At 45.4% G+C, this 13,822-nt stretch overlaps 2 protein-coding genes across 5 annotated transcripts in view; one reads left to right on the top strand and one right to left on the bottom strand.

The window, feature by feature from the left end:
* The window catches only part of LOC307087995 (protein EFR3 homolog B), a 30,628-nt gene extending 20,474 nt beyond the window's left edge, over positions 1-10,154 (top strand). For all 4 annotated transcript variants that reach the window (XM_079753733.1, XM_079753734.1, XM_079753732.1 and 1 more), the window contains 13 exons: positions 1,061-1,172; positions 1,385-1,436; positions 2,060-2,232; positions 2,573-2,648; positions 3,355-3,516; positions 3,994-4,125; positions 4,240-4,307; positions 4,556-4,683; positions 4,870-4,961; positions 6,143-6,191; positions 6,329-6,435; positions 7,480-7,529; positions 7,645-10,154. In XM_079753733.1, coding sequence (XP_079609859.1) covers positions 1,061-1,172; positions 1,385-1,436; positions 2,060-2,232; positions 2,573-2,648; positions 3,355-3,516; positions 3,994-4,125; positions 4,240-4,307; positions 4,556-4,683; positions 4,870-4,961; positions 6,143-6,191; positions 6,329-6,435; positions 7,480-7,529; positions 7,645-7,750 — 1,307 coding nt within the window. In that variant the 3' untranslated portion in view covers positions 7,751-10,154. The remainder of the gene's footprint in view (positions 1-1,060; positions 1,173-1,384; positions 1,437-2,059; positions 2,233-2,572; positions 2,649-3,354; positions 3,517-3,993; positions 4,126-4,239; positions 4,308-4,555; positions 4,684-4,869; positions 4,962-6,142; positions 6,192-6,328; positions 6,436-7,479; positions 7,530-7,644) is intronic.
* Positions 10,155-11,182: 1,028 nt separating this feature from the next.
* LOC307088370 (pro-opiomelanocortin-like) lies at positions 11,183-12,098 on the bottom strand (the record flags this gene model as incomplete). The annotated part of the gene is made up of 2 exons (XM_079754228.1): positions 11,183-11,764; positions 11,982-12,098. 2 exons carry the CDS (start codon positions 12,096-12,098, stop codon positions 11,183-11,185), a joined length of 699 nt encoding a protein of 232 aa, XP_079610354.1.
* Between the last annotated feature and the right edge of the window lie 1,724 nt (positions 12,099-13,822).

The following is a 13,822-nucleotide window of genomic DNA, read 5'->3' as shown; positions in this document are numbered from 1 at the left end:
TCAACCATTCAAGGTGACATGGCCGCCCTATCTGCAGAGCAATCTCTGAGCGCTCTCCGTAATATCTGTGGGGCTTGGCACCTATAGCTGTCACATTAATTCCTTTCAGGCCTCTCCGCATAAGCTTCCCCCCAGCACATCCCGGGAATCATCCAGCGTGTGCCCTCCCACTGAAACGCATGCAGAGAGCCACTGCAGAAGTATTGAGGCCATGGCCCCCCAGTGCCAGCTGCAGAGGCTGGGGCACGTGACCCGGACTCCCCCATGTGAGCCACCAGGCGGGGGAGCCTTATGGGCTCAGCCTCGTCACGCTCCACGCTCAGTCGGAGGGCGGAGGAAGCCCTATGAGGTTCAGGCCAAGAGCGCCGCGAGGCAGTGAGAGATTAGAGCTGAGGAACTGGAGGGTGGTGCTGCGGGGGAAACAGCTCAGCCCGACCCCGTTGCCACCCGAAATATGGAGTTTAATTATTTGTTTTTCTGGAAATGAGGACACAGACTTGTAATGCCACACCAAATCAATGTTCTTGCCCAATTCAGAGTTCCAAAATCAAGTTCTAGCGGCCTGTCTGAGAGCGCCTTTCTGACGTCAATAATTACAATGTTCTTTGCATAAGGATGTACCCTAGGCCTGCCGTGCTAAGTTAAACTGTATTCCAACCTGTACAAATAGTTTGGTAAGCATTTCCATAGGTTAAATGTTCCAGAACAGCGATTGGGGCCGTATCCCTTGGCGACAGCTGTGTAGGGAGTGCGTTTGTACGCTGGAGCTCGTGGTCAACCAGAAGACAGCAGAAGGGAGCCAGCAGACAAACAGCCGTGGTTGTCATGACCACCGACACACATACATACACCACCTGCAAGTGTGTGTGTGTGTGTGTGTGTGTGTGCGTGTGTGTGTGTGTGTGTGTGTGTGTGTGTGAGACATGTACCACTGGCCTGTGAAGGAGTCCCTGTGTGTTTGTCCTTTTAGAAGAACACAGTGCTAATAGAGGGAGGGAGATGTTGTTTGTGACCCTTGGGCTACTGTAATCATTCATTGTTTCTCTCTCTCTCTCTGCAGGGTCGTTTGCCAACACGCTGCCGACCTACCAGCGGTCAGAGGTCATGCTCTTCATCATGGGCAAGATCCCTGTGCCTGGTGTCCACCCTGCCCTGTCCTCCTCGTGCTCTGGGTGAGATGCACGCAGGCGCACACACACACACACACTATAAGATATTCTGCTGTGAAATATATCTTGTCTTGCTGTTCCTACTTCTCCCACATTTGCATTTACAACACTTGGAAGGCCTGCCTCATTATTGATGAAAAACCGATGAAAAGAAAATGTTACACATACTTCATATGTGTATGTAATGTAACCCAAATTGTGCTCTGTGTCTGCAGGCCTGAAGGGACCAGGATGATCCAGATCATGCTTCTCAAGTCCCTGGTCCAGGTGAGTCTTGAGGTTCTCATGACAATAAATGCCAACATCTAACGGTATCTTAAGAAAGCCTTGCACTGACAAAACTGACCGTACAATGACAATTAGTCGACAATACAATGAAGATGCATTGCACTGCATTAGTTGACAATAGACCCCTTTCACAGAGACATCGTTGTAGGATAATCACAGCTATCAGTCAAAACACTAATTTCTGAGATATTTGTATATAATGAACAGACCCATAATTAGTGACAATATCGCAGGGCTCGATCAAAGCGTGCCTGTTTGGAACAGGGCGATTGTTGCCGCTTTCTCAAGATCGGCTGATCGAAGCGACCTCCTGCTTAACACCACAATTCCTTGGGTTCACACACAATCAAGTGTGAAGTCGATCGAATGAACGGTTATCAAAATAACGGAAGGAGATACAGACAAACAGAGACTCGAGTAATTATAGTTGTGAATAATATTACGTCAGCATATCCATCATCCGAGTCAGCCAATGACCCACGGCATAAATTCCAGTACGTCAACGACATTCATGCATTAAACACTGAGGTACAAGCACTCTATTCATCCACCACTGACCTCCTCAACCACTCCCCTCTCTCGCCCTCCCCCATGCGCTCCAGGTGACGGCGGGCTTCCAAACCACCAACATGCTGACGGCGCTGCCCAGTTCGTTCCTGGAGCCGCTGCTCTCCTTCTCCCTCACCGAAGACCCCGAGGTCCGCCTGCTGGTGATCCACATCCTGCTCAGCCTCATCGATCGCCACGACAACCGCCCCAAGTTCTCCGCCATCAGGTGAGGGACGGGCGCAGCGTTATGTGGAATGACTCGTGTGCTGTGTTGTTGAGCGACGCAAAAGGTGTCGTAGGCACAAGGCACATTGTTGGGATGATTCGGTTTCTCCTTTGGGGTCGCTGATGAACTAGAAGCATATCGTTTTTGTGAAGCAAAACACACAGAGCATGAACGTAGTAGGGCTGTGTTTTCCCGCTCGCTTCAAGTAGGGCGTGCGTCTAATTGGACGCTCATCCGGAAACAGCCCCATGCTCAAGATTAGGATTTTCTTTTTTTCTAAGTATTTTTAATTTGTAATGGTAATTTTTAATTGTGTGTGTGTGTCTGCCCTTCTGTCCAGCATTATCTCGGATATCTCCGTGCTCAAGCTGAAGGTGGACAAGTGCTCCAGACAAGACAACTTGTTCATGAAGAAGGTACTCCCTCTGCAATTCTCTAATACTATCAAATAAACTCTCTGAACAATAGAGGGAATCCTTTATGGATTTTAGTGATGGCATCAGCAGGGACCTCGTCATATTATAAAGAAAAATGTTTGAGTGCTAATATTTTTCAAATCAGTAAATCAATTTTTGATTCTGTAAATTTTGCAATACCAGAATGAAATTTGTTGTATTTTAAATGAACATGACGGACCAGACCGGAACGTAATAGAACGACTATTGGCTTGTATACGTAGCGCACTTTCTAGGACACTACCAATATATTTTTTCACTTACATAACATTGACGTCTCTGGCTTCGTTTATAAAAATACAATATTTTTGTAGTCAACCTGACTATACAAGAAATCCGAAAGCAGTTAATCCAAATCACTTTATCACCCATCCCTAATGATTGTAAGAGCGTAAGAAAAATGCAAGCAGCAATATGTTCTTAAGTGGCTCCTTGGGTTAAGAACAGGGGGAATGTCATTTGGAGAGACAGCAGGGGCAAAGAACCAGTATGTAGGCAGACAGCCTCGATGGTTGCATGGCAATAAGCCGCTATGAAAAAGATCAGGAACGGTAGAAGATCGATTTCAGCTCAGTGTGCGTCCTATCTTTGTTGCTCGTATCATCAGCATAGAATGCAAAGCGGCGCGTGTATTTTCTTTTCTTTAAACATGCCCCCTCACCCGCAGCACGGCCAGCAGCTCTACCGCCACATCTACCTGGGCTGCAAGGAGCAGAGCAGCGGGCGGCAGCACTACGAGAACCTCTACAACCTGCTGGCTCTGCTTAGCATGGAGCTGGCCAACGAGGAGGTGGTGGTGGACCTCATCCGGCTGGCGCTCGCCCTGCAGGTAACTGGATAGATGGAGTGCACAGGGATCGAGCAGAGCCTGAGATCCGCTGTGAGGATAGTGTGCCGCTTGAAGCCTCTGACCGGGCAAATCTGTGTTTCGTCGGAGGTATGTGATTAAGGGCCGTTTAAACTGTATGCTAAGTAGTATTGTTCAGATTTGCCAACCACGTGTCATCGATTTCCAGGGAGTTGGCTGAACTCTGTAACTCTGTGTTAACGTTGTAAATATTAGTATTCTTTTTTTAATTTAGTTCTTTTACGTGGACCCTATTTGTAATTGATGACGTTATGCTAATCATAAGCTGTGAAGGCAAAAGTGTGCCCTCTTGTGCTGGAAAATGTGTTCGAACAAAATAACAAAAAAATCCAGGAAGTTAACATGGGACTGGATATAAACAAAGTCATGTACAATCTTTTTAGCTGCGACAGTATTTAGAAAGTCATCACTTATCTGTGTGTGTGTGTGCGCGTGCAGGACCTGGCACTGTCCACGGAGGAGTCCATGCCTGTGTTCAACCGCTGTGCTATCCACGCGCTCGCTGGCGCCTACCTCAACCTCATCTGTCAGCTGACAACAGTCCCGGCCTTCTGCCAGCACATACATGAGGTCAGAACCCCGCCCCCCCCATCCTAATACCCCTGTGTATGCGTTAGTGTGTATGCCTGCAGGCGACCGCATGCAACTTCATAAACAGCTGTGTTCACTTAACCCCCCCCCCAGGTAATTGAGGTGAGACAGAAAGAAGCCCCCTTCCTTTTGCCGGAGGACATCTTCATAGAAGGGCCCAAGTATGTGCCTTCCACCGCTTAATCACCTGTTGTATTCATTGTTTTAACATCTGGGGTCCAAGGGGAATGCTCAGTTCTGGTCTGGATGTCCTGGCCTAATCTTCATGATCTCTGTACTGCATTTTTCCATTTCTTTAGCATTTCCATTCTACCTTTGGGTACAAAACAAGTGAGAGACAAATCCATACTCTTTACTCGCTGTTTGGTCTGACGTTGATTCTGATGTCCTTTTTGACCCCTAACATCAGGCTACCTCCCTCTCTGGAGAAGGTTGAAGGGGAGGTGCTTTTCCTCCAGTCCAAGATCACGGAGGTCCTGGGAGGCAGCGGCTACAACATAGACCGGCTGGCCACGCCATACATCCCCCAGTACACTGGTAAGCAGGCCTGGGCACCGTCCACTGTATAAACCACATTCAACCCACCTGCTTTAGTGGTTTGGGACAGAATGTGGATTGCGGGGCCATCTGTCTGTGCAAAGAACTGCAGTTTTTCCAGCATATGGCCATATGGCCCTTCCATAGTGCATCTATAAAGATGGACCATGTTCTGTTTCTCCCCAGATGAGGATCGCCTCTCCAAGAGGAAGAGCATCGGGGACAACATCTCCCTCCCGCCGGAAGACGAGTCCCGGAACAGCCCTGAGAAAGAGGAGGTGAACCCATTCGCCCATTCACACACACACACACACCAAAATAACTCCTCCACCTACTTAATTTGGAAGGCCGCACTGAGGATTTCTTTGTTCTCTTAAGGTTCCACATTTGGCTGCATGGTAGTGTGCCAAGCAGTGAGAAGGGTAATGGCACATATTACCATATAATGTGTTTAAATAGAGTAGTGGAAAGGTTCTGGATACAAACCCCAATGTAAATAATCAAAAAAAGTGTAAAGGCCAAATATAGCCCAGAGCACTTCCGTGTGTGTGTGTGTGTGTGTGTGTGTGTGTGTGTGTGTGTGTGTGTGTGTGTGTGTGTGTGTGTGTGTGTGTGTGTGTGTGTGTGTGTGTGTGTGTGTGTGTGTGAACTGTATATAGCACATCACTTTCCCGTAGATGTGGTCAAGCTTAATGTGCAAATGTATGGTGTAAATATTTTTTGACCTTCATCCAAGGATACAGTTTGCTGTCACTCACTCGATGGGGCTTAAAGGGTTACTATTTAAACCGTGAACGTCAATTCTTAAATAATTAAAACCAAATGAGATTGTGGCCCTCGAGCGTTAAAGCCCCTCAAGCGAAGGCTGAGAGATGTAATAACATCTGTAGCATCTCTGGGCGCCTCCAGGCTTGGGTTTATTCCCAGCAAGGAGCCGTTCGCACACACATAGTCCGGGGGGGAAGCTCAATGTACCCATGGCAGACAATTGTTGAGGTAAGCCGCGCCCTCAGTTGGTTTCTCCAACCAAAACATCTGACGGAGCATATAAATCACTGGGCATTTAACTGTTGGAGTGATTCCATGTCGGTGCGTCGCGACAGCGTAAAGCATTCATGGGGACGCTCCTCGCCAAGGACATCCTCACTAATCCGTAGCTTTCCAATAATAATCGCGCCGATGCGAAAGAAAACACTGAACCTGTTCATGAAGAAGAGTTTAGGCTCCATCCTTTCACCTGAATATCCTATGTATTTAGAGGTACAATCATAATGGAGTTTTACTTTTGAATCCAAGTGTATAATTGTATAGCAAACGGCGGGGTTATGATAAGTGGGTGTGCAACCTGTAACACATCCATGTTTTGGAGACATCAGTTTTTTTATATTGTTAACCTGTTGTGATTTTCAATGCCTTACAACATACCCTCCTAAAATCTGTCTCTCTCCCCCAAACACAGCGGACCCCAGCAGAGGAGATCACGTTTGAAACGCTCAAAAACGCCATTGGTATGTTTACTCAATTTGTGTTGGCAGTTTTTTCACGTGTTCCATGATTGAAGTCAATTAAGTTATAAATGCTTATTTGTGAGGCCTAAATGGATTCAAATGTGTGTGTGTATGTGTGTGTGTGTGTCCCCTTCCAGTGGACAGTGTGGGTATGGAGGAGCAGGAACGGGAGCGTAGGCGACAGGTGGTCGAGAAGTTCCAGAAGGCCCCGTTCGAGGAGATAGCTGCCCACTGTGGCGCCAGGGTACAATCAAAGAGATCATTCTAACTGCGTACAATCTTGATTGGTATTCAGAGCCCGCATGCATGACCAGCCCCAGCGACCGCCCCTTTCCAGCGATCTGCGGGGGCATATCACCCAGGGGCGATGAGATAAACGTGCTTTGGAGTAAACCTGAGTCATTGTCGCCGTCATGCCGTTTATATGTGGTGTTGTGCCCCGTGTGGGTGAGGTGGTGCCTAGCACTTAGCTTAGCGCCACCGTGACGTCATCGATAGAGCTTTGAGAACCAAATTCGGCGGACTTCTGAAGTGAGATGTCCTCTCGGTCCAGAATATTCCAGCCCCTTGAAACTAGATATGAAGTAGAACGTATTTGCTAATTTATACATTTGGATTTCGGCATAACCTCAGCCACTGCAGCATTAAGGAAACACATGCAAGAAGACAAAACAAAAGCGAATGAAGAAAACATCTAAATCTATTTGACAACGCACTGCAACTTAATTTAACGCATGAAAATAGACAAAGCACACGAACATTTATAAAACATCAATGTGAGAGCATATGTGCAGTATATTGAAAAAGTGTTGCAATTGAAGATACCACAATACAGACTACACACATCACAGAATGTACAGCAAACGACATCAAAAGGGTTTCCAGAGGACGCTTCAAAGTGATGAACACGTTCGGACATAATATCTGAATTATACAATCAATGTAAAAAATAATTGCATCGTGATTGATTCACAAACCAAGTCACAAACTGTGACCTACAAGCGTACCCAGACCTGTTCATCAATTTTTGACTTTTTTGGAAAATATTTTGTCAATGTGGTCCAAGTCTACACACCGCAATGATTTCAATGCAAAACCCAAATTACCTGGGTGCATGCATTGAATTCACTAGACACTCGCTACAGTCATAATTTACAAGTCATTCTGAAAAAAGGCTATGGCTCCAACAAAAATGGTTGCATCGTGACGAAAGTTACTTTGTTTTTGTAAATTTATATTTTATATTTCTTTTATAATCACAAAACATCTTGTCGTTTTCGCCCGCCAGGCCACGTTACTGCAGAGCAAGCTGAACCAGATCTTTGAGATCACCATCAGGTACGGCTGCAGTGCTCGGAAATTCAAAATGACATACCTCCTGCAGTGGTTTCATTCCACTGTTAAGTCACTTATTGGGAACGTTGAATTTTTTCTTTCCCTCCCCCCATCGCAGACCGCCGCCCAGCCCGTCGGGAACCATCTCGTCAGGCTACGGCCAGACCCAGAGCCGCTCCGTACCCGTCTACGAGATGAAGTTCCCAGACCTCTGCGTGTACTAGCTGGGGGGTGGGGGTGGGGGTGGGATGTCATTGCGGGTAAATACCCACTTGCTGAAGTCGGGGTAGAAGTAAACGTGAAAGCTTCCTCGGTCAGTAGTAGCCTGCAATCAAACACAGCCCGGTGGAAGGCCAGGGGGAACCCTCGAGTTGTTCGAAGCCAAACTTAATAGAGCAAGCTAACTTTTAATGATTTAGCTGCCCAATCGTCGCTTCCCAGTCGTTTCTAGGATTATTATTATTAGTCTATTCTTTTTTCAGTTTTTGACAAAGGACATTGCCAAGAACCGTTGACAAATCTGCAACCGTAGATTCTTAAGTCCTCGTTCAAACTGACCTGCTGCATGCCCTGTGCGTCTTAATGTTGTCCATGACCCCGTTCACACAAGGCTGTTTTTGTTTGGTTTTCATTTCCCCGTGACGCCTGGCCGGTCGACCCTTGGGAGCCAACTTACCTGGCAACAGTAAAACATAATGGTCCTGTAGACTGTAGGCCAGGTTGTTAAATTTACTATTTAGGGTCATTGGAGGAATGCATAGGAAACCACATTGGTTTCCGTACCTTAAGTCCACACTGACTTGTCGATTTGACCCAATGTTTAAGGGATTCCAAGCATCATGTTTGTTTGTTTGTTTTTAAACAAATGCATTGAAGGTTTCATTTTTTTTTACCTTTTTATTTATTGTTCTGTTTTTATTCCTCTTCCTTTTTCATTTTAATGTGGGGCCATTACGCCTACCTTGTTTTTATCGTCCTAACTGTGGTAATTAATTTGTTTTGCTTTCAACAGGTAATTAATTGTCTTTGTGTGTCCCCCTCAAAGCGAGTGTTGCTGTCTGTTGACGAATGCCGGCTGCCTGAACACTGTGGCACTTTGTCCGGTCCCAGCCACTCCACTGAGCCGCACTACATAGGAACAAACCCACACCCCGTGGCCCCAGCAGCCTGAGTGTTGAACCCTCAAATGGAGAACAGATTCAGAAAAACAAGCAGGACCAGATCAATCAAGCAGCCGGTGTGGTCTCATTAAACCACACTGGCTGTACTCGCTGCTGCACACACATTTGTATATAAGCCCAGAGTTGTAAATATCCCCGCAAAGCAGATTTGTAGGAGGGTTGAGTGTGTGTATATACCTTTACTTGTGTATATATATATATATATTACTAAATAATATGCCTAATTTTCTTTCATTGCACTGATTCGGGCCATAGATAAGTAACGTTTTTTAGTACTCCTGGAATCAACCGAAGCAGCAGTAAAACGATGGACTAAATACGGAGTCATTTGTCCAGGGGATGCCAGGAAACAGGACTTCCATTAGTCTATAAAACAAAATATATCTAATCGTAAATGGTCTCGATGATCGCTGGTTTATATGGCTAGTTTTATTTATTACAATTTAAAGCCATCACACACACACACTCAACACACACACACACACACACACACACAGGTGTATAACGGCAATAATTTGTTTTGAGCGCAACGCCATTCCTCAAAAATGATGCCATTGGGGACAATGTAGAGTGAGATGGTGGGCTACATAGGACCCCCATCACTCCTCTGTACGTCAACGATAAAATGCTTCTCCAACCACCTCCAACCGCTCTCCTGTGTTTCTGTCACATGACCGCGTTGGGCTTGCCGAATGTAGCTGCCAATACAATCCCATCATCCTGTTCTATTGATTATGTTTGGATTGTCCAGCGGCTCCCCTATGTTTTGCTGCAGCTGTCCGTCACGTATTGTCTTGTGACCGTATACGTATGTTTGTCCACATAAGCCAACATTGACCTGTGTACATTTTCCTGTGTGTGTGTATGTGTGTATTATTACTATTATTATTATTGTTAATCGTACTGTGTATGTCAAGTGTTAATCATGTTTTATGTGTGTGTCTGGCATTCATGCGAATAATATTCCATGTGTCTTTTCAAACGATTACTACCCAAGACCGAACTATTCAAATACAGTTTACAGTAAAAATAATGATCCCAGTTGTTGACCCCGTGTCTCGAGCAGTGTCAGCCCGTCTCAAAGTTTTCAACCACACCGATATTTTGCCACATTTGTACTCTTGTTTTTACACCATCTTGTGATTTTTAAAGTGAACGCGTGTGATACCGTCAACATGATTGTCGTGGTCGCAAATGTCTACCGACTCATTCCACATTAGTTTCCGTCAACATTTACATGTCTGGTAATATGTATATGTTTACAATGTAGTGCTGTAGGTCAAGTGGACTGTGAACTTCGCACTTTACAACTGGATTATCTAGTGACACAGGCAGCTTTTATATGGAGGAAATGCCTTACCCAAGTGTCAGTCTCTAAATTGCATGCTGTCGCTGTAGCTGTGTTGTACAGTTCAATGAGCATTGTGGAAATAAACTCTAAATTGATCATTATGTAGAGTGTGTGTGTTTGTCTCCAGCACTGGTTTTAGGGGATTTTAAGATAAAAGGTTTCTTCCTGCCGAACTGAAAGCTTTAAATTATCTAACTTTGCATGAAAATACTACGTCATCCACTAGCATAACAATGCAGTTCAAATCCCACTTTCTCGCAATTCTATACAATTAAAAACACTTGCAGTTCAAAGCCACGACAATGTGGTGCTCTTAAATAATTATTTGAAAGCATATTTATTAGGCTGTTGCTTGTTAACATCCTAAGGTAATTGGCAAACAATTTACCGTTTTCCATTAACCACTGGAAACGTGAAGAGAATAGGCAGTAAGATAAATAATGCATTAGAAACGATTAATAACTTTTTAAATTCATGCTTTCAGACATAAACCGATGCTCTAAATAGGAATAATAGCAACTTATTTACATTGACATACTTTGATATCTCATCGTGTATAGTCATGGGTAGTTAGAGCTCTGTCTTTTAAATTATGTTAATATGGCAATACATGTGTCCTCTACAATCATCGAGCCAATCAGTGTCCCCGTTTGCCCCAATTATCGAGTATGAACATTGTGAGTAGGTGATGATTGTTTATAACAAACTGTCAAGTGTCAACCGCCTCTATCCAAAGAACAATGGAGTTCAGCGGCTGGTTTCTTAGTTACGTGATTTGAATCACTGTTGACGTTCTTTGCCGCCCACCTGCGATAATGTTCTCCGGAGAGCCCGGGAGCCAAGGCCACCAGGGTCAGAGCAGTAGGTGGATGATTATGGAGGATTTTTTTTTTCTATTATCCATGCATTTTTTTTTATTTTACTTTTGGGGTTATTATGTGTTTTTTTCTTCAAAAAATAAGCTGAACAGCATGCGAATGGACGGATCCATGAGATTTTAAACCACAAGTACAAGATGAGATTCCAAGACGTGCAGGGGTTACGACCATTTCCTTTCCTCTCATCAATCCCCCTCCACACACACACACACACACACACACACGCACACACCCCACTCTCCCCTTCTAATGCATGTGTTTGAAGGTGCTCCCGAAGAACCTGGACAGGGGCTTCTTCACCTCCCACGGAGTCAGCTGTCCGTCGCGGCGCTTGGGCGGGCTCCCCCAGCGGAAGTGACCCATCCGGTACGTCCCGGGGTCTTTAACCTCCTGCGAGAGGGACTCGGGGCTGAACGTCACCCCCTGCATCGGCTGCTCCTCCATGTCCCGCACGTCCAGCACCACCTCCTTCCCCCCTCCAGCCTCCTCGTCCCCGACCCTCGCCACCAGGCCCCCCGCTGGCGGCGGCCTTTCCTGTCGTTCGTAGCCGCCGGCCTCGGCCGAGACGTCGCCGCCCACCTCCTCCCCCGACGTGGCGTGCACCTTGACGGGCCGGCGTTTCCTCCTGGCCGGCTTCCCCCAGCGGAAGTGCTCCATGGCGTAGGAGCGGCGGTCCTCGCTGCGGCCCCTGGCGCTGGGCCCTTGCGGCGGGTGGTCCTGGGGCCCCCCCAGGGACGACAGCAGCCGGTCCAGCATCAGGCTGTTCTCGTTCTCGGGGGGGGAGGAGAAGGCGGAGTCCTTCCTGGACGCACACAGGCTGAGGCAGTCCTACGCCGGGAGGGGCGAGAGGCAATAAAGTATTCCAGATTATTCTTTTTTAGACACTTTTAAAATAAAAATTGAAAAACACTTCTGAAATGAAATCCTAAAAATCCTCGACAATTGGGGGTTTTATGTGGTTGTAGTTGAAGCAATGTAAACTTGGGTAACATAACCACAAAGGGACCACGAATAAGGAGGATGGACCAGGAGCAGCAGAACCTACCAGGAGCCGTTCCTTGGTACGGAGATCACTGCAGAAGGAGCTCTGCCAACACAGGGCCCCGGCCGCTGGGCAGCACACGCACGCCGCCAACACCACCATCAGCCAGGACGCCTGCATGCTCGACCCGGGTCTGGGGCTGGGAAATGGGTTAGAGACAAGCATGAGTCAATTAAACACAATGTTGTCCCGCCACTTCTGTTTCTCACTCCCTTCTTTCATTTCAGAGAGGATATTACTGTACGATGTATACTCTAATGAAAAAAAACTACTGTGGTAAACCTACTAAAAAAAATACAGGATTTTCATATTAAATTGAGAAAATCCTGTAAAAGCCGACTGACAATCTAGGATCTAGGATACCAAACATTTGGTTAACATTTCCCGTCATTGTCTGCGTAATTTCCTGACCTCAAATCTAAAGAAAGAGGAAGTCACTTGTTTAGGTACCTTGTGCGAATTCAACATGTTTCATCTGCAGCTGCTGATTCAATGACCTTATGTTGCAGTACTTTTTGATCAGAAATTGACCTGTATTTTTGACAAATATGAGGTACATTTCTCTGCTGTGAGTGGTCTAAGCTGCCGGATAACTTTTATAGAGGAATCTAACTACATTACATAAATATTCAGAAAGCAGTTTTAAAAGGACAAGCTGCATTAGGTGAGTTAAAGCAAAGGGTCAATACTTCAATAGAGTAATAATAGCTGTGTGGGAATCACGATACGCCAGGCGCCTTCAGCGGATTCAAGCTACTGTGTGGGCATGTAATAAACACTCATCGTTTCTTTATTCTTTTCATTGTACACATTACAAATTATCATTACGCCACTCAGTAATGAATGGAGCTGCGGCCACGTCATGTCAGCATATAAAATAGCTGCGTTTATATACATGCCTGCGCACGCCGCGGCCTCGTGCTCGGCGGTTCACAATAAAAAATACATGTATACATCCCACGCGCCGCTCTCCGCGGAAGGACTCGCACAAACAGAGCCCCCAATTCTGAATGGGCAGTAACCTTCATCGACTTCTCCCCCGTAGAGTGACGCATCTCTGCCAATCAAGGGAAGGGAAGTCCCCCATGGTTCCTCGTTTAAATCTGTATTAGTGCTAGGTGGTCAGGTTGGGTTGTTTAATATTTACCCCCCTCCCCCCTCTTTACGTTTAACAAAGAAATTATTTTTTGTAATTGAAATATTATAGTACACAATACTTTCTAAATATTAAATAAAAAATGATATTTTAAAATGAATTATCTGTATGTATTCTATATGACTCTCGAGTAACATAGTTTAAATAGGCTTTATTGATCACTTAACAACCTCGAAGAGACACGTTTTTGTGGAGGTGTTAAATCCCATCGTATTCACATGAATGAATACTCCGTGGGGCTGTCTTTCCTATTGCTCAGTCAGAAGCAGTATTCTCCACAGGGTGACTCATTGAACTAGGCTCTATGAAGGAGAGGTGCCATGATAAGACGGTGTCATCATGATACATAGAGACTACATTTGAAATGATGTGGATGAAACCATATCAGTTAAAGAATTACTTTTACACAGTTCACCTGAGACAGACATGTTCTGGGCTCACATATACTGATATGAAGAGTTGAATGATGAGAAGAAATATGTAGTCTTCATATATTCTAAATAGAGAAGCATCCATACACTGACATGGCAAACATGCAACAAGTAAAAGGCTGTCATATCAATTTTTGTTATGAAAATCTGTAAATTAATAAATTCACCAAGAAATGTACTAAAACAGATAAAAAGAGTTCTAGTCATACCTGTTTATCTTTCACACTGTTGCTTGGCGATATTAAGTTGTATGCTTC

Source organism: Pollachius pollachius (genome assembly GCF_949987615.1).
Source record: "Pollachius pollachius genome assembly, chromosome: 16".
NCBI lineage: Eukaryota > Metazoa > Chordata > Actinopteri > Gadiformes > Gadidae > Pollachius > Pollachius pollachius.
The sequence above is the reverse complement of the archived record's forward strand: the minus strand, read 5'-3'. Positions and strand labels throughout refer to the sequence as shown.